Raw genomic sequence first — 20,678 nt, 5'->3', positions numbered from 1 at the left:
AGATAATGCTCAGCGATAGATCTATGTTTGATGCGCTGTACGCAAGCGTGGAGAAAGAATCGTTTGCTTTAAGAGTTTTCAGCACGATGCAGTCCGTTCGTCGGAGCTTTTTGGCACTTTTGTCTAAGCGTTTTGATCCTGATAAAGACAAGGACCTTTTGTGGATTTCGCTGCTGGATCCCTACGTGACGAGCTCACCGCTTTTCACTGACGAGGAATTTGCGATGGCGAAAAGCAATTTTGTTCGTGAAATGATACCAGTTATGAGAGAGAGAGCTGCCGGGGATGTCAGAAATCGATCTGGCCCCCAGTGTCAGGAGGAGCAGCTCAATAACCCCATTGACAGAGCCAAACAGCAGTTGAAGAAACTGCTGTATATTAGAAGAATGGGAAAGCAGGGTGCTACGACAGATAATGAGATCGCTGTTGCTTGTGAGCTGGAGTTCAGCAGCTATATAGTTTGTCATACGAGGCGGAGGTAGCCGTGGACCAGGAGAAACCACCATCGGCGTTGTCGTGGTGGAGAGAGCACCATTCAAGTTTCCCCACAATTGCTCATCTTGCTCGCAAGTGGCTTGGTTGTATTGCCACATCGGTGCCGTCGGAGCGTGCATTTTCGACTGCTGGTAACACGGTCACAAAACGACGCAGTTCGCTGAAGGCGGATACTGTCAGAGATATTCTCTTTATGGCTGGAAATTTCTCTGTGTGAGAGCTTGACTTGACGGCGCTGGATTGGCCGACGCCCGGATTACGTGTATACAATGGTCGTAGGATAGTGACAGCCGTGCAAGTGATATCACTTAATGCATGGTGAATACTGTTCTTGCGCTGTTGAGTTTTCGTTTCGATTCACTGACAGGATTATATTCTAATGGTGTACTAGTGATTCAAAAGCGATGCCCCGAAACGAGTAAACCAAAGTCAGCTCGAGCTTGCAATATGTACTCCCAAATCAAATCAGCTCACAAAGAGCAATACTAACGTTACCCGGTACTCCGAAATAACTGTTTGGCTAGTTCTGACATGACTTCACCGCAAGTTGCAGATTTGAATCGGGCTCTTCACAGCATTAAACGCCAGCCCTTTCACATGACCCGATCGTCAGACTTTATATCTCCCAAAGCGAACGGGACGTCAGGATCGTTAGGATATTTACTTGTAAATCAGAACTTTGCCAGACTGCATCACCACTTATACCCTTACTTAGTGCTCGCTGTCCTCTCCACATTAGCCATGTAATTGCACTCCGACGCCAAGCAGAATATAAACGTCATCACACGCTTTTAACCAGTATCAGAGACGGGCTTGGTATTTTCTACAGCACCGAGGTGACTACTATTAGCAGACTCCTTGATCATACAAGCGCCCAAACTTCTTTTACAGCTCCTTGGACATCTTCAGCGCCAATTCAGTACCGCTAAATTGATTTGGCGTCAAACTCGTGCACCTTGTTGTCGGTCAGCTTCTACCACGCGGTCATCGGAACGTCGACCAGATGACAGCACTCGAATGCACGAAACCAGCGCGAAGCACAAATTGATGTCCGGGTACTGCAGCTTCTGTCAGTCCCTGCTTGCTGCTGTGCGACGTGCACGTCGGACGTTCCTCTGAGGGTCTGTACCAATAGATGGAATGGAAGCTTCAAAGGGCCATGGAGGACGTTCAACAACAACGCCAGATTTGGCGAGGTTGCTCTCCACAAACAGCAGCACCTTAATTCGAAAGAGTGACTCATTGGTGGGTGTCGAAGGGGTGTATTTTTTACGTCGTTTGCATTTCTGGATGTCGAGGTGTAAATCTTCGAATACCGACAGCTCTAACGTCGAATCGCGTGCCCGTTTTACAGCAGAAACAAAAAAAAACAAATTGATGCAGAAGTGCTATCTTCTGCTCACTTGTGCTATGTCCCCAGCAGTTGGTATATTGAAAATGTACGTTGAAACACCTTGTACGTACGTCACCCAAGTGCTCAAAGCTTCTCCACCAGATGGCCACGTACACCAGCGTGCAGTAGGCATCGACTTCAAATAATGGACTACTGGTACATATACTTGGTTCGACAACTTGGTTTACTTGTCGTGTCCTCGACCCCCCCCCCCTCCTACCTCCTTTGAGCTCGTTCCCTGTTGTCTTCAGTCGTCATTCTCATTTTCTCCACCATGGCCCTAAGCACGAACAGCAAGCGCATTTCTGACAAGCAGCTCTTCGTCACTGCACTCGCTGCATCGGTTGCCGCAAGCTCCGAAGCCGCCGGCAGTAGCAACTCCAGCTCGGCCAATCACGCCACGTTCGGTGACATCACATCGGGAAGTGGTAAATGCGTCACTGGTAACCCCAACAAGGGAGGCGTCACTCGCAACCAGGTCGACTGGGTCTGGAAGAACACCATGTCCAAGTACGTGCCGGACTTTAAGAATCTCATCTTCGACCAGCTCGTGACCAACAAGGGCAAACTCAGCTACTGTGTGCGTTGGGACAACGAGAAACCACTCACCAAGGCCACTGCGTCCTAGTTCCAGGCTGTGCTAGAACAGCAGATCAATCTCTGGAACCACTGGCTTGCTGGCTACGAATGTTGGCCGTTCAACCACATCAACGTCGATATCGTAGGCTGCGCCGTAAAGGACAAGTCCATCATGGACTGGAGCGACGATTCGCTCGGAACGATTTACGAGGGCATTTTGGACGGTGAAGGAAGCCCCAAGTGTCCGGACGAGTGCTACAGTCGCCAGGGTCAGACCGACACGAGTGGCTGCAAGGGCAAACCCTTCAACATGTCTCTCTGGCCGTCGACATCGGTGGGTGAGGGCGCTGTCGGTACGGGCGGTGACTGGGGTCAGCGCATCGAAGTAAACCACTTTCTAGAGTATCTGGACAAGGAACATCAGATGACTTTGCTGCACGAAATGGGTCACGGTTTTGGCTTGCCGGAGATGTACGTGGCCGAGAACAAGCCTTCGGGCTACCCTACTTGTGTGATGGACGAGAATTTCTCGCTCACCGACGGCGATGGATGGCTGCTTCGTAGCATTCTGGAGAACATTAAGTCTCGTTACAAGTTTTAAGGTTGGCCAAGCACTGAAGTGGTCTCCTGGTTTGTCGCGATAGAGTTTTGATTTTTTGTACAGAAAATTGTTGTTTGTAAAAGTGATTTCAATAGAGCAATTACGGATTTTACTGTTGATAATTGTTTTTTTTCTTAACGTAGTCTATCTTATGCTCGACAAGTGCGGTTAACGCATACAGTCCGTCGAGCTTATGATCGGTGTGTTTGCGCTTCGAATTTTGCATTTTACACTACGATTTGAGTTGATACTACATGTAAGTATTAATACATTTAGTCAGTCGTGCAACAGCTTTAATGTTTGTTTAGGCTGTGTTCGACTTCTAAGCTGGATTATGCCCAAAACAGCTGACCTTAAGCTGAAAACAACTGTGTTCATGTGTGCTGAGGAAGTTCCATAAGTCAGTAATAAGTACTGATATTTGAGATCGAGGATGTGAGTATTCTTGGAGTGTTGAAGAATGTAGTGTTATAATACATGTACTATTTATACTTCAGTTCAAGGATGAAATTTGTGGTCCACAGAAAAAGATACAGCGTTATTACAATTTTCTTCAGGTATTAGTACCGTTAAGGGTACAAATATGAAATTGAACAGGTAATAAGCGGAGTTTTTAATAATGTGTTTAAAAGTCGGTACACCCTAAACCCTAGTATACCGGTAGGCACGTGTATTGAGCAAAAAGCCAACATCGCATGTTCTTGAATAATATGCAAATTAAGTGCACGTGTGTATCCTTCCTTTAGGGTAGTTATCGTACTTTCACCCCGGTCTGCAAAAGATCGACGCGATGCGCTCACAGAGGACGTGTGTAACGTGCTAACAGTAAACAAATGTAGCATCAGCATACACACTGATAATACAAACAGTCGCGACGACAGCACTCGCTACGAAATGCTTCCCTTACAAAAGGACGGACTACCTCAGCCGTCAATCTCGCGTCTCTTTGGCTTGCAGTAGATCAGTAGGTCTAGCTTGTAGATTGTAGCTCGATCAGCTGTACGATAACAGCTCGCTCAGCTGCCTCGACAGTGAAGTACGCCCCTAGTAATGAGGTGGGCTGCCGCAACAGCCAAGCTCGCACGCCGGATGCACTTCAGAGTAGATGCGTAGATTGGAAGATTGGGTGATAGAATGAGTAAATAACGCTAGATGGCAGCTCACTCAGCTACCACGGCGACAAATACGCCCCTAAAAGAGGGGCAGCAGTTATGATAGCGAAAGAACAAGAAGCCTTACCCTTCGCGGGAGTGACACGCTTCATGTGGAAATAGTTGCGAAATGATCGGGGGCCTCCGTGTCCTATTAATAGCAGCTTGATAAATGACTGGTGAAATTTCTGCGAGAACTGGCCAGTTTGTGACGACTGGTGAGAGTACGGCGCAGAGGAACAGCGAAGAGGAGCGAGTCGCGTGGCGAGGAGCGAAGCGGAGGAGAGCGGCGAGAGTGCAACGATGGGGAATCGAAGGTAAGGCGTAGGAGGCAGTTGATGTGCCTCGAAGAAGGTAAATTGGAAAGTGAGATTGAAATGGCTAGTTGTTTGTCGGCTACGAGGAAGTGCTTGATAGCATTCCCTTGGTATTTTATGTAAGTGTATGCATTTCACTATACTAGGTTCTAAGCAGTCCTTGAGTCGAATCTTGAAGTAGCGTAGCGTAGTAGTGAGCCGCGATTCATTTGAACCGGGTCAGAATCTCCATAGTGAATTCAAATTAAAAAGAATGACTGTCATTGAAGTTCCATCGTTGGCAATACTCGTCTAAACATGGTGATTGCCTTCCGGTCAGGCGTGTGTCTGCCTGGCCGCTCATTGGCAACTTAAGAAGACAGTTGGCAGTCAGCAAAGACACGTAGGAAGAAAATAGAAGAAAGTAGGACGCATTGGTACCAACGTCATGGCCATCGCTGGCTGTGACGTTGGTGCGCCGCTACAAAGTTCCTCTCACATCCTTTTCTCAGATTTCGCTGAGAACTGATTCTCATTAAGAACACAAATCCCCCCCCAGGCCACGCAGCTTCACGCTCAACGCAAAGTACGCTCGTTTTCTCTATGTACTGCTACGCAAGATCTTTTGATCTCCACAGCCCAGTGACATATATTTCCGGACAAGGTGCTGTGCGGCGAATCTCAAGCAACTAATTCGAGAAAAGTGTCAGGCCTTCTTTATCGGTCCACTTGCTTAAACCTTCTCGCCAGTGTACTGACTGATCACTTATGCACCAACGTACAAAAAGCCAAAAGTAGCCACTACCTTGCGTTCTCATGCTCCAACCAAACTCCACCGTTACAAGTACAAAGCACGCGTCTTTGCATTGTGCTAACGTTAGATTTGAACCGTGATTACGGTCCACACTGCCGAGAAGGACCGGTTCAGGCGCCAACTTTACGGATAAACACATTCAAGAGGCACGGGTGGTAGCCAGATATGTTTGCCGGAAGACAGTTAAGGGTAAGTATCACGTCTACATTTTCACAGTATCAACTATGTTTAACACACTGCGCCATCATTAAGTTGCTGATTAAGCCAACTCCGTTGGTAGCACAATATTGCAAGTATTTAGTCTCTCCGCGCGCGCTCACAGAAGCGGTGGGTCACAAGCGCCAAGGATCACAGAGAATTCTCGCAAAGCTTTTGTAAGCTTGATAATGTAAAGATTTTCATAATAATTCTTCGGTCCGCTAAAAACAATTGTAGGAAGGATTTTTTTTTTATAAAACTCGTCCACGATCTTTTTCTTCCATGTACGATTGGATAAAACGAATCAATAGACGATTTGTATGTCAAGCTGATTGGCTGTTTTTGAAGCGACTATGAATTAAATTGCTTTTGGTGATACCCACGAGTCACCCTTCGGTTGGGAATGACGTATTTACAACATGCAATAGCAAAGCATTTAAAATAGCTTACTTGTGGGCGACCATTTAACTGATCACTTTGTGGAGGGCTGAATTTTGTTTTTCGCAGCATCACCAGAAATAATCAGAATCAAATTTAAAAAAGACCCTGAAGAAAGAAGCTTATTCCAGCGATAAATGGTTTTAATTCCATAACGGACCCGAGAAGTAAGCTGCACCTAATAAAGAGAGACTATATGGGCTGTTTCATTTGACGTATGATGCAATAGCAAATTACCTGGGAATTACCGGAAATTACAAGGCCACTGACTATATAATCACCGGACGAGCTTCCGGTATTTTCCAAATTGCTCAGCAGCTGCCATACAAAAATGTAGGTATAATAACAAAAGCTGCAGGACAATGGAAATCACCGGACAGCCATCCAGTGATCAAACTTAAGAGGTCGCCGAACGGTCACTCTGATAGCTCCCTCTGCGAACAACCCGATGGCTGCCAACGACGAGATCCACCTTGCTGAGTTGGACGAAGAAGCTGCCCTCCCAAGGGCTAGTACAATCGCGACAAAGTCGCGTGACAGCTACCTTAACTCTGCCGCTTAAATGCTGACTTGGATGCCGTCCCTAATTGCTGCCGAGCTCTGCGACGAGCTGCAGTTTGATTGCAGGGGTGATGCAACTAAATCGTCAATTCTCGCTGCACTCTCGTCTGCACCGGACAACCCCCCCCCCCTGCTTATATTTAACGAAGTGACGGTGGCTGACTTTTAGCTTGGATAGTGTTCATGAAAAACAAAAACGACGGTCTCCATTCGCTCTCAACCTATTAAGGGCATCGATCGGCACTGTATAACCTTATTCGCGACTACCATTGTATCATGACTCCTCAGCTAGAGCGCGAGCTGCTAGCTGTCATTTTAAGGATTTGCAACATCGAGTTGCGGGTGCAATTAGCTGTAGGAATGGATCAATTAAGGTTAACAAAGATTCAATGACTTTCGGTCTCTACCGTAGCATTGCAGCGGAAATGATGAAATCTTCGTCGCGCGAGATAGTGTTCGCGCGACCGTTTCATCTGATGTCATGGAACCAAATGTCTCGAGCCGCAAATACAGTATCTCTATGCTATAGACACATGGAGTGGGGTGAAGATGCCCTAAAAGTGTTTTTCGGCCGCATGAAAAACGACTAGGGCCCAAGAGACTCTCAGCACATATACGCAAGCCCCCTAATTCCTAACGTTTGCCCAATGCTCGCTATCGGTGCGTACTACTAGATGTCATTTTGCCTCATAATGTTGCTCGTAGCTGAAACATTAGCGATCTATCGATGTAGGTTTGTATGGGCTGGTGTATAGAGTTGACTCGAGTGCAGCTCAAGTATTTCCCGGGAGCGACCAGTACGATCGCTTCCGCGCTTCGTCAAGTACTAGAGAGTACCAGTATGACACATGAGCTAGAGCGCCGTGGTACAAGCTGTGGTGACATCGGTATTATTTCTATGGGAAAAGGCACTGCTACATACTGTTCGTCCGGTTCAACGGCTTGTCCGCCTGCCATTGCCGTTTGTTTACGGGCTGGGTGGGCCCGGGGGGGGGGCTCCAGACCGATATTTAGGGTACGACGCAGCCGAAGATATGCTCGTTTATCAGACCGTATCGGGTTTGCTTATACCCGATGCTGATTTTGCTACCTTACCACCAGGATTTCGAGAAGGGTGTGAACAAGTGGAGTCGGCCAAGCTAATTGCTTTTCGCCAACTACCCCAATGCGCGTCTCTAATTGGTAAATTTGCGCTGGATCCGAATTCCGATCATTGAAAGCCGCAGTCGAAAAGCAGCGCACACAGCAGCAGAATGTCGTAAGCGATGTAGTTGCTGGTGCTCGTTTAGCTCTTGATGATGCATCAGATACCCGGGGTACTCCGAACTGTGCCCGCATTGCAGCTACATTTCTTGGTTGCCTCAAGAAGGAGGGTTATCGGCGCCATCAACCGGATCCGGGGGACAGAGGCGCTCAGTCTGGTACAGTCACAGTCACAACGACGGTCACAGCAACGGCTGATCGAGCCAGCAGCACCAACTTCGCACTTGACAGCTGGAGCGGAAGTTTTCACGCTCTGTCTGAAGGTGTAACACCTTCCGAAGGCACGGCTGAGCAAGCATGAGTGTTTTGGTGCTGCGAGGATGCATCAAGATCTCTACCACCGTTTCGCAGTCTAAAGAGTCTCGATCTGAGAGAATCTAGGCAGAGAAACGACTTTCAGACCTCAAGTATTTAATGGGACTGTTCGAACAGCAAGCAGCATCGCTCAATATCGACACACGAGCACTTACCGCCGAAGTAGCCGTACTTGCTTTTAGCCAGTGCAAAAGCGTCTTAGCAGAACCTGGCGTGACGCCAAACGCGCGCAAGCGGCAAGGTAGTCAGTTGGTATGGTAAACGGTGACATCTATTATGCGGAAGAGATTGAGAGAAGTCAGCAGCAATAGAAGCGTTAGCAAAAGCTCTATTACCGTAAAGGGTCCTTAACATGCGTGCGATTGCAGATGCCGACTGTAGAGTTTGTCGTGTAATCACTTCAATATCTTATACGTACCCCTGTCCGGTAAAACCTGATAAGTGCCCAGTTAATTCCCTTTACAGTGAAACTTGTTCTGTCTACATTTAGTCGGTAGAGAAGTGGATACGCATGCGTTCGCCTTTATCAAAAAACATTAACAGCAATATAATATGTTTTAGTTTAGAAACTACATCTCTCATTATCCGGATATGCATCCGGATATTCAGTGCTTTGTTTGGGTACTGCAAAATGGCAACGACGGTTAAGAAGTGCCTCAAGCTGCACAAGCTCTTCGTAAACGAGGTTCGCCAGCTCCTCCTGACGCGTGATTCCATAAATCTACAGCTCTAATTCCTTCTCTCTAACACAAGCTTCGTTTTGTCTGTTGTACCGCTACTCGGTCGTCATTTGGTCCTCAAACGACTGGTGCAGCTGGCGCGCAGTACCCGTCTCGAGTCGGAAGGTTCTCAGGTGTTGTCCTCGCTTTCCAATGTCAGTCAGCGAGTCCCAACCTTGTTGCAGTCTAGTAGTGCGAGATCCGACGCGAATAGTGACGCCGAGGGCAATGTGGAGGTGATGGGAGTGTTAAGCTACTCCTGCAACACTCAGGAATTGCTACTTCAGAAGCACTTTTTGGCCATGGAAAAGAGCCGCGGGTTCTTGGCGGATATTCTTCGGGACTACCAAGAGTTGCTTCGTCATATTCGGTCTTTTACGTGCGAGTGTGTGACACTTGTTGATGACGCATTCATCGAAGGGGACGACTCTTTAAGTGTCGAGGACGAAATGGCAATTTTGACTTTCCCCTTGCAGCTGCAAGAGTGGATGGAGACGGTGCTGGCAATGCTTGAACATGAAGTGCTGCGGAAAACGAGGCTCGTGGCGGACCTGGAGTACAATGACACGGGGAGATTGAGTCGTGTGGCCAAGCAGTGGAGCTCCCAGGGAGCCATGGGCAACGTCGACAACGACTTCGGTGCGTCTTATTTTGACGGAGTTTTGCTCCACACGTAGGCTAATCTGTGATATATCTGTAGTGCAAACAGGTCTGCAGTTGCCACAAGCCAAGGCGTTACCGTCTGTCGAGGACGCTTCGCATAGCAAAAGCAAAAAGAAGAAGAAAAGCAAAGCCAAGAAATGAAAAACCCGGCCATCGTCCTCTAATTTGCCTACATTTGTTTCCCCAATTGCGCCACACTGCCACGAATTCTCATACAAATGGGATGCCACTAAAAGTGCGCACCTTGTACGCCGGATACTCGTCCGGGAAAAAGCCAAGCAGCAACTGCTCCTCATATCTACAGCACGGAGGGCAAAACCTCAATAAGTACCGCAGATTATATCTGGTAAGTCACCGACAACGTACGGGATGCGGTCGTGGAAGAAGCTCCAGGCTACGAGCGAGTAGCCGACCGCGCACACAGGATTGGCCAGCAGGATCTGGCTGCCCACGATCCACCAGAACCAGCCCAGGTAGCTCGGGTGGCGAATGAAACGATAGACTCCGTGCGTGACCAGTTCGTGCTCCTTCCTCTTAAAGTATTCGATTCGATGTGAAAAGTTATTGGCAGCAGTGCTCATGGCCGACACGCGAAAGAACTGGCCCAAAACGACCAGTGCGATGCCCACAGGACGCACAAATGTGTGCAACTTCCAGCCTGGCACGAAATAAAGTTCCAGGAAGAACTCCAAGCAGCTAAAGAGCACTGCCAGATGATACTCTCGACTGTGGTTGAGCAGGAAAGCTACAGCAGCAACAAAAGAGCACGTAAACATTCCATATTAGCCACAAGTTTGCCATTGTTGCCGGCAAGTGTTGCCGTTGATTAGGTGTCGACAGATATTGCCACAAAGCCACGGCAAAAACATACACTCATAGCTGACATTTGCTGGGCGGTAGGCGGCTGTGAGTATAAATTCCATCAGATGGAAAAAGCCCAGTGCCAACGCGTACAAACTCCATTGCTCCAGGCACTGCCAGCGCAATATTGACGTTGCGTCTTGGGACGAGTCAGCCAACGCTACGAGCTCCGTGTAGAGTAACAGACACGCGTGTACGGTCATAAACACGCCCAATCCGAAAGCCGCCAACGCCACTTTGCCCAGCCCGCGGTCGGAGCGGAACGCCTCGGAGCGGAACATGGTGGCGACGCCACGCAAGTAATTGAAAGTTGGTGAGTTGGGGAGATGTCAATTGTTAATATTGAATCCTGCAAAAAATGGTGTTTGTAATTTTGAAAGGTGAGCTTCGAAGATTGGCCAAAATCTAAGGCCAATCAGAGAGTCGTAAATAAACAACTTCAACATGATGTTTTGCTAATAGAAAGCTGTTGCAGCACCATGATGGAAAATATAAGCATGTGTTTACTTTTATGTTGTTAGGAGAAGCGCAATCGGAGGACTTCAAAGTCGACTCGACAAACGAGAATGGAGTTGGCACGGGTGGAGAAAGAAAGAATGACAACGCGTGAAGTGAAGGATTGCCGTGCGAGAGCATGAAAGTTAGGTCGCGGCCTAGAAGACGACAGCCGACGTGACGCCACTCTTGGTGACGGTCGATCCCTTGCCGCTCTTAAGCCAACAGGTGCCGGTGTTGTGGTTGCTCCACGTGAAGGCGCGGCAGCCGGTCCTCGCGCGGCACTTATCGCAGCAGTCTGCCGGCTTACTTTCCGGAACGTTGTCGATGTCGTTGCCCACGTAGTCCTTGTTCGCCTCAAGCTCGCATGGTAGCGGGTTGTTCAACATTTGACTCGACACGACGCCCACCTTGTACTGCGTCTGTCCTTTGGCACTCTTGAGCCAGCACGTACCACCGTTGGCGTTGCTCCACGAGAACGAGCGACAGCCGTTCCAGTTGTGGCAAATGCTGCAGCAATCGCTGTAGGCTTTGCCTGGAGCGTTGCCGATGTCGTAGTTGATATAGTCGAGATCATACTGGAACGCCTTACATTCACTTACCGTGGTCTGGACCTCAGCCGACTTTGCGCCAGCCTTTGGGACCTCCGAGCCCTTCTTGCTCTTGAGCCAGCAAGTGCCACTATTTTGGTTGGTCCAGGTGAAGGCTTTGCAGCCTGGCCACGATGAGCAGATTGAGCAGCATGCACCAGCGTTATTGCTCTGTACGTTGGCGATGTCGTTGCCTTGATAGTCGTAGCCGTCCTTGAGCGTGCATGGGGCTGAGTCCTCCACAAGAACCGCTGATGTAGCCGCTGCGTTAGCAGCAGTGTTGCCTTTGGCACTCTTGAGCCAGCAGGTTCCACCCTGATGGTCAGTCCACGTGAAGGCACCGCAGCCGGATGTTTGCGAGCACAACGTGCAGCAGTCCGTCACCTTCACGCTCGAGACGTACTTGATATCGTTGCCAAGGTAGTCGACACCGGAAGTTAGCGGGCACGAAGCCAGCACCGGCTGCGGTAGAAATGGGTTCTCGACCAGCGAACGCAGACTGAGAGCGTCAACTCGAAGCAAACAAAGGGCCAAAAGAAGCACGAGAACTTGGAAGCGCGTCATGCTCGATAGGAGAGGGTAGTCAGCTGACTGGGAGGGGTAGCTGGATGCTTGGAGTTGTTGTTTGAGGAGGTGGTTCCGCACTAGACGGTGAGTTTTGAAATGAACTCGTGAGGTCCCCAAGTCGGAAGTGTTGGGATAGCACTACTCAAACAATCTCGAGCATGAGTATGTCTTACAAAGAAAGTCACGCTGGAGGACGCCCAGTATCCAGCTTACTGAAAAGCCGACGCTAGTCACTCGTAGCGAGCACCTGCCCTGTACCCATTTAATCAAGTGCAGTCCAGTATTTAAAGATCGAAGTGGCGCTGATACCGTTCAACGCACCCAAAGCGTTGGAATCGACAAGTACGTGTATGATGACTCCACTGCTAGACGGGAGCATTGAGAGTCGAAGTCTAGCGAGAAGACCAGCTTCTCGCTTTGCTTATTACCGGAATTCCTGTAGCCAAGCGCAACACCAAGGTGTCCTACTGTACGTAATACAGCAGCAAGAGTCTTGCTGAGCATGCCAAGACCACACATTGGAGATAGGGAAAGGTCAGTGCATTTAATTTTTCTGCCCGTGCATGTACATGTACTGGTTATTTGCACCCAAAACACGTGACGAGACGTGTTTACATGTTGAAGTTGCAAGCGTTATGATCATTCGGTGCCGGTGTTTTAGACCGTTGGGTGCTTGATTTTGTGCCTCACACTGGTAGGGATTTCCACTCTTGTCGGAGGAGCTACAGCAGGGAATGCAACAGGAATGAAGGTAACTTACAAGGCAGAGGTCGGAAAAAAATATTTGCGAGTCAATAAATACTAGGCTTTGCAATTTAAGTTTTTATTGGTTGACAATACAGAATGGTATTGGACCAATTATTGGCAATAAAAATAGCAAAAGCTCACCGAGACACCAGGATCAGTCATCAGATCCGATGACATCACTTCGCTGTCCACCACACCATCTCCACACCAGCAGGAAACCGGGTAAGCTACGATACGCGAGACACAACTCAAACTTCATTTCATTTTCGAGCTACGATGGTCCTAAAAAAGCCAATCGCTGCCTGCTTCTACACATCACTCGGTCAAGGGCTGTTTCGCTGCAATATTTACGGCAACAAGCGGAAACAAGCTGGAGGGACAGGGTCAAGTCGCATCTGGACGCGAAGCATGCGGGGCATCACAATACATTTTAGAGTAGTTCGGGTCGCTCACCGCAATCGTACGGCTTCGTATCCGAAGAAGCTAGTCATCTGTTCCAGTGGATTCAGTAGGTTATCATGAGGAACATGCCAATCCACGAAGTTGAAGATGCTCTAACACTAGTCACCTTTAAAACAAATTTTGACAATATGCCCACGTAGATCTTTATCGTGGGAAGCTGCAGAGACCCGTGAGTACACCGCATCATTTTGAATCTACACTTCAGTACTTACGGAAGCTGGTTCAAGCGCTTTCTCTGGTAGCTCTTCCACGAAGTTCTGTACTGGCGCTCGCGTCTTTCTCATCTTCTCACGAGTTTTCCAGTCTTAGCTCGGCGTGTTGGTTTCTGGGCTTGCTGAGGTGGTGTTATCCCCGCTGGAAGTCGGACCACAGCGAGTCTAGCTTTCTTGTGATGCGCAAGAGTCGGTCGGCTATCACGACTGCCGGATTTGCCTTCAGCAATACCCTTCTTTTTTGCTGAAGCTGAAATGCTGCAGGTTTTACTGAGTAGCGCTAGAAAATCAACAACATAAGTAGCAACATAATTAGGGCTTGGACAACAAAATAAAAAATTTGTGTAGGCCGACTTCCACAAACTTTTATCTTCCCCCATAACGAATATTCGCCTCCAAAGCAACGCCGAATCCACCTGTTCTCTGTCTCGGATACCACCTGCTGAGTAGCCTCGCCCTCGTCGTTGACATCGCGAGCGTCCACCGCATCGTTTGGAGTGCGATTGAATTCCTCGTACCTGCAACTCCCACTGAGCTCACCATTTTCTGCTTCTCGCCATGCGGTTCTGACAAACTGGCGGATAGTGTTTTTGTAAACCTTAACAAGCCAATTGGTCGTACCGCAAATTAGCAAACTTATCAAGCTTCTGCAACATAATATAGCAGCACAAAGTACCCTTCGCGCCAACTTCGTTTTCATGCTCGATGCCAACCGTGGCCTTAACCCTTCTTCACAGCTGTCCGTCTGCATAGCCGCATCCTTCTCCATAGTAGCGTCATTCTTTACAGCCGCATTCTTCTCCGTTGCATCCTTCCTCACAGCCGCATCCTTCCTCAAAACCGCAACATTTGCTACAGTCACGTCCTTCTCCACAGTCGAAATTGCAGCTTCATTCCTCGTTCCCGAGGCAAGGTCCTTGTCGGAGAATCCGGACCCACGCTTTCGTATTCGCCGTCCACACCGTTGTCTAGATCGAGCTCCAGCTAAAAGTCATCGTCTCCGTCATCTTTTACAAAGCCACGGGTTGCAAAATCGTAGTCCAGAGGTTTGTGCTCACGCATTGAAGCACGCATCTCTAGCAATAGCGCCATGCACCCACCAACAGATTAGAATGTCTATACATAGCTCACCGATTGTACATTCGGCTTGCGGGTCTTGCGGTCCTGCACCCTCTTTCAACTTTGAGGGTGTCTCCTCCACATTTTCCTTGGCAGGCGTCGTCTTCTTGGCACTCCCGGGGCAGGGCTCCGCTTAGAAATTAATTTAAAAAATATTTAGAAATTTAAAATGGCGATCCGCAAAAAAAAACTTAATTTTTATTTAATGGTAGTAGTACTTATTGATATCGGCTACGAGTCCTTCGAAGTACTCGGAGGGATCAAGGGCACCATCAGGTACCAGGACCGCCACAAGTATTCATCCAAGTAGGAGGCGAGAAGATTCTTGTCGATGCCCTGCATCTTCTTCAGTTTGTTCTTTACTCGGACCTCCCACGTCCCCTCGATCCGGCTGGTGCAGGCGCCGGTCGCGGAGTCTACGAAATGTACGAAATAGTTGACCCACTTGTGTTTGAAGCGCGTGCCTTTCAGCCAACGCTTTTTCTACAGTGTGTGTTTTAAACTTGTAGAGACGTAACTAGAGTACTAGTCCGACATAGTGGTGATTTCAGCATTGATATGTTTCTTAATCACAGAGCTGGTCATCTTTTTGGTACGATCATCGTACGTTAAGACACCGAACCAGCGACCGTACGTACGGTCGACCCCACGAAAGAGCCAGCAGTCATCGTGGTGTACACCACGATGTTACTAGCTCTTCTTAGAACTTGTCTAGCCAATCTCAAGGGACCGCCGACCTAAACATTATTTACGAAGTATTATAAAATATCATTTCGTACCAAGATCCACCATTTATAGATTTACCTGCATAGGACAAGCCACCATCTCCTTGCTGCATACATCTCTGCAGAACGAGTACCAATCCGTAACGACCTTGTCGCTGACGCCGACCCAAGCCGAGGCGACAACAGCGGGAAGGCCCGACGCCCAAAAGCCCAGGCTGGCACAGCATCAGCCTCGCCTTCAAGAGAAGGAGCCAGCCCCCAAGCTGCGCTTCTTTTGACACCCTTTTTGGGATCACCGCCACCTCCAGCGCTTTGCGTGCTTCTGCACGGCTCCAGCGGCGGGCGGACAGAGACGCATATCTCCGTTGCACTCGGAGCACAGCATCCGCCTCGCCAACAGTTCTTTTACTTGGTAGTACACGACGCATCAGCGTTCGTCCGCAGTGGCCATCATCACGTCGTCAAAGCTGAAGGTCACACGGGTGAGCACGTACGCGTACGGTGCAGGGTCCGGGTGCGCCGGACTGGGTTTGGTTAAAGGGAGGAGAGCCCGTGCTGGGCATGAAGTTGAGCTGAGTGCTGGCCATGATGCAAGTACGGGTCTTGGGGCAGGGAACTGGTGTGGCTGGGACCTGAGGTGGGGCTTTGAGCGTACACTTGAAAATGACTGACTGTTTGCTGTTGGCAAGGCCTCAAGTGCGCAAAAGGTGGGGCTCTACTCAGGTTTGGACACAGCTTCGGCGCGAAACATGGAGAGAGTGGTTGAAGCTATCGATGGTTGCGGATCGCCTAAAATTAATTTTAATGTGGGGCTTGTCCCCTGGGAGTGCCGTCCTCTTGGTCTCCTCCTTCGTCGGTTCCACCTCTTTTATGCCTAAAGGCGGCGTCTATGGCGCACTTGTGCGCGGCCTCTTTCTCGTCATTCGTGCTCATTTGCAATAAACAACTTGAGGGGCAGGTAGTCACGATCTAGGCATCTTGCCTTTTTCTGAGGTCGTACAGGTGGCGTTCGAGCTGGTAGGTTTTCGTAGCATAAGCTGTAGGTCTAGGGAGGCCCCGAAAGATAGACATGCCAAAACGTGAGCGCAGATCCAGCCTGCTTTGTGACCTGCATACAATCGTACTTGAACTTACGGCGAATCATTTTGATCTCGTCGGTGCTCCAGGAAGGATTGTCCCAATTGTGCTCGAACGGAATTCGCTTTAACATTTCCACGACGTAAAACGACAAAAAGTGCAGCGAGATATTCTCCACCTTCTCGTTTTGCTTGAGCCTACCTCTGAGCGAGGCTTTGTAGGCTTTGGTTCGATTGCCGTTCAGCTTTAGGCCGTGGAGGTTGGCATCGCGTACGATGTAGGCTCGGCGTTGAAAAAGTATTGTTGGATGCTGCTAACCGCCCGTCTGGTCTCTCGTCTGTGAGTAGGGTAGTGGCTGCCTTCTTCGCATAGATTCACAGCCGCCTGCAAATCTTGTGCGCTCACTGGGCCAGACGCATAATTCCTGATAGGCTCAGAGCTGTGGTGTAGTAGAGCACACAAATATCGTCAGATGTGGATTCCTTACACAAACCACAACGAATCGCCGAGTTAGGTCGGCGGTTTGTATGGCCTGCGCAGAGGGTGATCCCCTCGCGGTCCGGACCTTCCGGGACAGACGAGTGGCTCGCTTCCACCCGGTTCCGACTAACCAAGTCAGATCACTTCCGAGGCTCCGCCGAGTTTGGTTCGGCTGAGCTCGTTCACAACCCTGTGCCCTCCACCAAAGGATGGACGACGGCGCGCGAACGCTTTTACAGGTCACCGAGCGCAGAGGCAGCTCAGCTAGAAGTGTTACGGCACCCGGGCTATCCGACGTACCGGCCCGCTGAGTATGCGGGACTTTCTTTCGCGCGTAGCGAGACTTTGTCCTACCCGGACCGACCTAATCTCTTGGCGCTACCAGTCAATACCCTACAAGCTATGCCTCTCGAGTATTGACGGCAGGCATAATTTAGCCCTATGCAGGGACTTACCGGAAAAGTATACACGTGTCTTGGACTAGGAAAATTCTGCTCTGTTATCTTCTGGGAGCCCTTTCGGCTCCCCCTATTTAATCCTATGCTTCTCATACAAATATCTAATGAAATGTAGTCGTTTCGGATCTCTACCGACCCTTCAGCTGAGTTCCGGCGACCGTTGAGCTCAGCGGCTGTCCGGATAGCATATCCGGACAGATCACCGAGTACTTACCGTGATCCTTGGCTCCTAAGCTCTGGGTTATCAGACCGAGCCGATTCTTGACCTAAAGTAGGTCGGCGTATGGTCGAATCTGGAAATCCCTACACCACAACTGCCCCGGTTATGATACGAGCCGAGCTGGTGAGTGTCTTAATCCTTCATTTTGTTCTGCCACCGTTGGTCCGTACTCGGCTGATGACGTCTCGCGGCTCCCCACCACCTTCTTTGGTACGTTCGTTGCTCCCGCTGTCACTCACTTGGCAGCTCCTTACTATTCGCATGTTGGTCCAGCACAACCCGTGGCACCATCCTTCTTCTCCAACTCCTCATCGAGGTGAAGGCGTGCCAGCTGAGTCGATTCCTCGACCCGTCGGTACTCGTGGAGTCAGCGACCGGCATGAAGCTGGGCTGGTTGACCTGACAACTTCCCATGAGTCTGACGCGGAGTCGGCAGAGTCTTCTCGCGTGCGCCTTCCTGGTCCACCGAGCTTGCCGGGCGACACCACTTCGGGCGCCACCAATCAGCCAAGCTCGGCTGCTCCAGTGAGTCTTGACTCCCTCATGGCCAGAATTAACGAGCAAGGGCATGATCGCCGAGAAGAATTGACCTTCTTGGCGAGGCTCATGGCTTACGGATTTACTCGTTCCGTGGAGCCCTCCGATCCCGTGCAGCGGCGAGCGATTTTCCATGCTGCTTCCGCGGGGGGAACTGTTGGATATCTTGAAAGGCAACTACGCCGCTCTTGATTATCCAAAGATCATCGGCGATCTCCAAGCTGACAATCAAGCTGTTCAGGAGGAGAACCGCGTACTGACTCGGCGACTGGACTCGCTTGCTCTCAGCAATGTCGACTTGTCAACTCAGCTCTCGTCGGCTCAACAGCAAGTGTCTCGATTGGAGGCTGCTGCTACGCAATCGGCTAATCTCCTCGCGTCGCTGCGAAAGGCTGTAGCTTTTCGCTCCGCGCGGTATGGATCCTCAGGTTGTTGACGACGCGATTGAAGAAGATATCGATCTTGCTGAACAAGCGCCTCCTGCCTATGCCCGGGTGCTCCAACTCGGCTGAATCGTTAAGGCATCCATATCTTCACTGGGTCTTCGATCGGTGAGCTCGGCTCAGATGGCGAGAGTGCGTCTGATGACGACTCGGCGGACGATGGGTTGGGTTCTCCCAATCTCCGAGGCGCGTCTCCGAGTATGTCTCCGTTCGGCACCCCACTCCCCAGTGGAACGGATCCTCAGCCCACTTCCGCCGCATCGGGTCCTGAGGCACCTGGTTCGGCGTCAGCTTCGTTGGCTAGCTCGGCGATGATACTTCTTGCCACGGCTGCGAATGTTGCATCTCCTTCCGCAAGTTCCCAAGGGATGACGTCTGCTACGACGCCACGCCCCCAATCGTCGAGTCCGCTGAGCTCTTCCCAGTTGTCTCCGTCGGGTTCAACTCACTTGGAATCCGGATCGCCGACTTTTTAGTTTTCTTCCTTTGCCTGGGCGTCCCGTAGGTATCGTTCAGGACTTCATTTCGTAATTATTCAGTATATGTAGTTTCGACACAGTAGCATTCCATCTCAACTCGGCCTGTGTCGTCCGCTGAGTTGGTGTAACTTTTGGTGCAATAGCTGTTAATCCTCATCTGCAACTTGCACCATTTGCAGACGGTTTTCGCGCTTCTTCTGTCGTAGATAGTCAAACAGGAGACCCCCACATGACAAATTCGACAGTGGTTCCCAAGTAGGCTCATCGTAGCCGACCCACTTAACTTTAAACTTCCGTTGTGATCGTGACGTACTTGTGGATAATGGTAGCTCATCGTCGAGAATTGCTTCGACTTCATACTGGTTTGTACTTGTGTCTGGTTCCCAGCTGTCTTCAGGCAGTAATTCCTCATCAAAGTCAAATCGCTGAGTCTCTTCGAGGTCGGCGATTAGCCTCGTCTTTGGTCTTCCGCCGAGTTCGGTGACTGCCTTCAGACGTGATACATGGACCACTGGGTAGAGCCTATATCCACTCTTGTCGGGTAACTCCAATTCATAGGCGAATTCTTCCACCTTCTTCTTCACCCTGAATGGTTCATGCCATCGGTGGGCTAACTTCTTGGTCAGGCCCGACTTGACTCGCTCCATAAACAACCAGACTTGATCTCCTTCTTTGAACAAGGATTTGGTGGATTCATCGCCTGGTTCTGCAACTTCATCTTCGTCATCTGCTGTGTTGGGAATGGATCTTTTCTCCTTCTTGCTCAACTCTTCGTTGTGCTCTCGAGCTCGTCGTGCTTTCTCTCGCACTTGGAACTCAGCTGCTAATCGAAGTGCCACTTCTCGTTGTCTGTTCGCTTCTCGGCGCCACTCGACTGCGTCCGCCGAGTTGACTGGGCGTCCCTGTCCACGTCGTATTGAACTCGTCATAGCCTTGAGTGTAGACTTGGCGTCCCAACCATGCACCAGATAGAAAGGGGTTTCTTGCCGAGTCGAATCTCTTGAGTTGTTGATAGCGTGTATTATCTTCTCGGCGATGTCATCCCAGTCGGCTTGAAGTGGGTCTTCTACGTAGACCCGTATAGTCTGAACCATTGTCTTGACTGACCTCTCTTGTTGACCGTTAGCTTGTGGTCGGTAACTCAGCGTAGCTCTTGATCTCGACTGCATCATCTCGGAGAACTTTTGGAACACTTCACTCATAAACCTTGGATCTCGGTCGTGCCGTATCAGAGACGGAGCCCCGAACTGCCTGAAGACGCATTCCTCAAATACCTTGGCCATTCCGAGTGCTCCGGTGTCATTCATAGCCTTAGCGATAACGAACCCCGTGAAGTGGTCCTGGAACAGCAGCAGTGCAGTATTGCCCCGCTGAGTTCGAGGAAGGGGAATCAAGAAATCCATTGACACGACTTGGAATGGATGGTCTGACACCACATTTCCCGGCGAATAACCTCTCAACTGTGGCTTGCTCTTACTAGTATTACAGTCCTCGCAGGCCCTAACATGTTGTAAATATCTAAATAATTTAAAAAAAAAAAATATTTATTTTTTTAATAATATATAAAAATTTAATATTTATAATTATTTTTAATTTATGAAAATTTTAAAAAAATTTAGTCAATATTTATTACAAATTTTACCTATAATAAATTATACTTTATATAAAAATGAATTATGTATTAATATTTCTTCAGATAAATTAATTCCTATTTATTTTT

At 49.4% G+C, this 20,678-nt stretch overlaps 5 protein-coding genes across 5 annotated transcripts; 3 read left to right on the top strand and 2 right to left on the bottom strand.

Moving 5' to 3' along the window:
* Positions 1–2,390: 2,390 nt before the first annotated feature.
* Positions 2,391–3,068, top strand: PITG_14500 (uncharacterized protein; the record flags this gene model as incomplete). Its single annotated transcript, XM_002898912.1, has 2 exons — positions 2,391–2,468; positions 2,517–3,068. 2 exons carry the CDS (start codon positions 2,391–2,393, stop codon positions 3,066–3,068), a joined length of 630 nt encoding a protein of 209 aa, XP_002898958.1.
* A 3,342-nt stretch (positions 3,069–6,410) lies between these two features.
* On the top strand, positions 6,411–6,927 carry PITG_14499 (uncharacterized protein; the record flags this gene model as incomplete). The annotated part of the gene is made up of 1 exon (XM_002898911.1): positions 6,411–6,927. The coding sequence occupies one exon, from the start codon at positions 6,414–6,416 to the stop codon at positions 6,525–6,527; it is 114 nt and encodes a 37-aa protein (XP_002898957.1).
* A 1,808-nt stretch (positions 6,928–8,735) lies between these two features.
* Positions 8,736–9,627, top strand: PITG_14498 (uncharacterized protein; the record flags this gene model as incomplete). Its single annotated transcript, XM_002898910.1, has 4 exons — positions 8,736–8,789; positions 8,919–8,990; positions 9,060–9,462; positions 9,524–9,627. The coding sequence occupies 4 exons, from the start codon at positions 8,736–8,738 to the stop codon at positions 9,625–9,627; spliced, it is 633 nt and encodes a 210-aa protein (XP_002898956.1).
* A 69-nt stretch (positions 9,628–9,696) lies between these two features.
* Positions 9,697–10,628, bottom strand: PITG_14497 (isoprenylcysteine carboxyl methyltransferase, putative; the record flags this gene model as incomplete). The annotated part of the gene is made up of 3 exons (XM_002898909.1): positions 9,697–9,784; positions 9,853–10,231; positions 10,358–10,628. 3 exons carry the CDS (start codon positions 10,626–10,628, stop codon positions 9,697–9,699), a joined length of 738 nt encoding a protein of 245 aa, XP_002898955.1.
* Positions 10,629–10,830: 202 nt separating this feature from the next.
* PITG_14496 (uncharacterized protein) lies at positions 10,831–12,108 on the bottom strand (the record flags this gene model as incomplete). Its single annotated transcript, XM_002898908.1, has 1 exon — positions 10,831–12,108. The coding sequence occupies one exon, from the start codon at positions 11,994–11,996 to the stop codon at positions 11,001–11,003; it is 996 nt and encodes a 331-aa protein (XP_002898954.1).
* Positions 12,109–20,678: the final 8,570 nt, after the last annotated feature.

The sequence above is a fragment of the Phytophthora infestans genome, genomic scaffold (genome assembly GCF_000142945.1).
Source record: "Phytophthora infestans T30-4 supercont1.34 genomic scaffold, whole genome shotgun sequence".
In the NCBI taxonomy this organism is placed as follows: domain Eukaryota; phylum Oomycota; class Peronosporomycetes; order Peronosporales; family Peronosporaceae; genus Phytophthora; species Phytophthora infestans.
The sequence above is the reverse complement of the archived record's forward strand: the minus strand, read 5'-3'. Positions and strand labels throughout refer to the sequence as shown.